The sequence below is a fragment of the Mesitornis unicolor genome, unplaced genomic scaffold, assembly GCF_000695765.1.
Source record: "Mesitornis unicolor isolate BGI_N332 unplaced genomic scaffold, ASM69576v1 scaffold458, whole genome shotgun sequence".
Classification (NCBI taxonomy): Eukaryota; Metazoa; Chordata; class Aves; order Mesitornithiformes; family Mesitornithidae; genus Mesitornis; species Mesitornis unicolor.
The window spans coordinates 37,980-38,375 of NW_010202287.1; the positions used below are offsets into that span (position 1 = coordinate 37,980).

At 34.6% G+C, this 396-nt stretch overlaps 1 protein-coding gene across 1 annotated transcript in view; it reads right to left on the reverse strand.

Annotated features, from left to right (window-relative positions):
* Window positions 1-396, reverse strand: part of LOC104545240 (ATP-binding cassette sub-family A member 13-like) — a gene marked incomplete at its 3' end in the record, with an annotated part of 49,733 nt that overhangs the window by 36,647 nt on the left and 12,690 nt on the right. Inside the window, 1 exon segment of the mRNA XM_010190329.1 lies at window positions 213-328. Coding sequence (XP_010188631.1) covers window positions 213-328 — 116 coding nt within the window.

Below are 396 nucleotides of genomic sequence, written 5' to 3' on the forward strand. Positions count from 1 at the left end.
GTCAGTACACTCCGAATCACAGATTTAATCTCTTTTTCATAGTGTGTATCCATCAGCACAATCATTTGACTGCATATGAGGTTTTCAATTACAGAATATAAAAATAAAAACACAAAATAAAAATTAGAAATCAATTACATGTAATAGAAGATAAATATTCAAGTTGATCTGACTTTTATAAGACATACTGCAGAAAGGTAAGTATAACTTACAGATCATGAGACGCATTATATCCTTCTGAAAAGTAGGCATCTGAGCTCTCATTCCGTTGCTGGATCAGGGTATTTATCTCTGAAAAAAGTTGCCTGGCTTCCCTGTCATCTAGAAACTGAGACATTAAATCAGCTATGATTTTTTCAAGTTCCAAAAGGAGCTTCTGAGAGAGGCTGGTGCCGA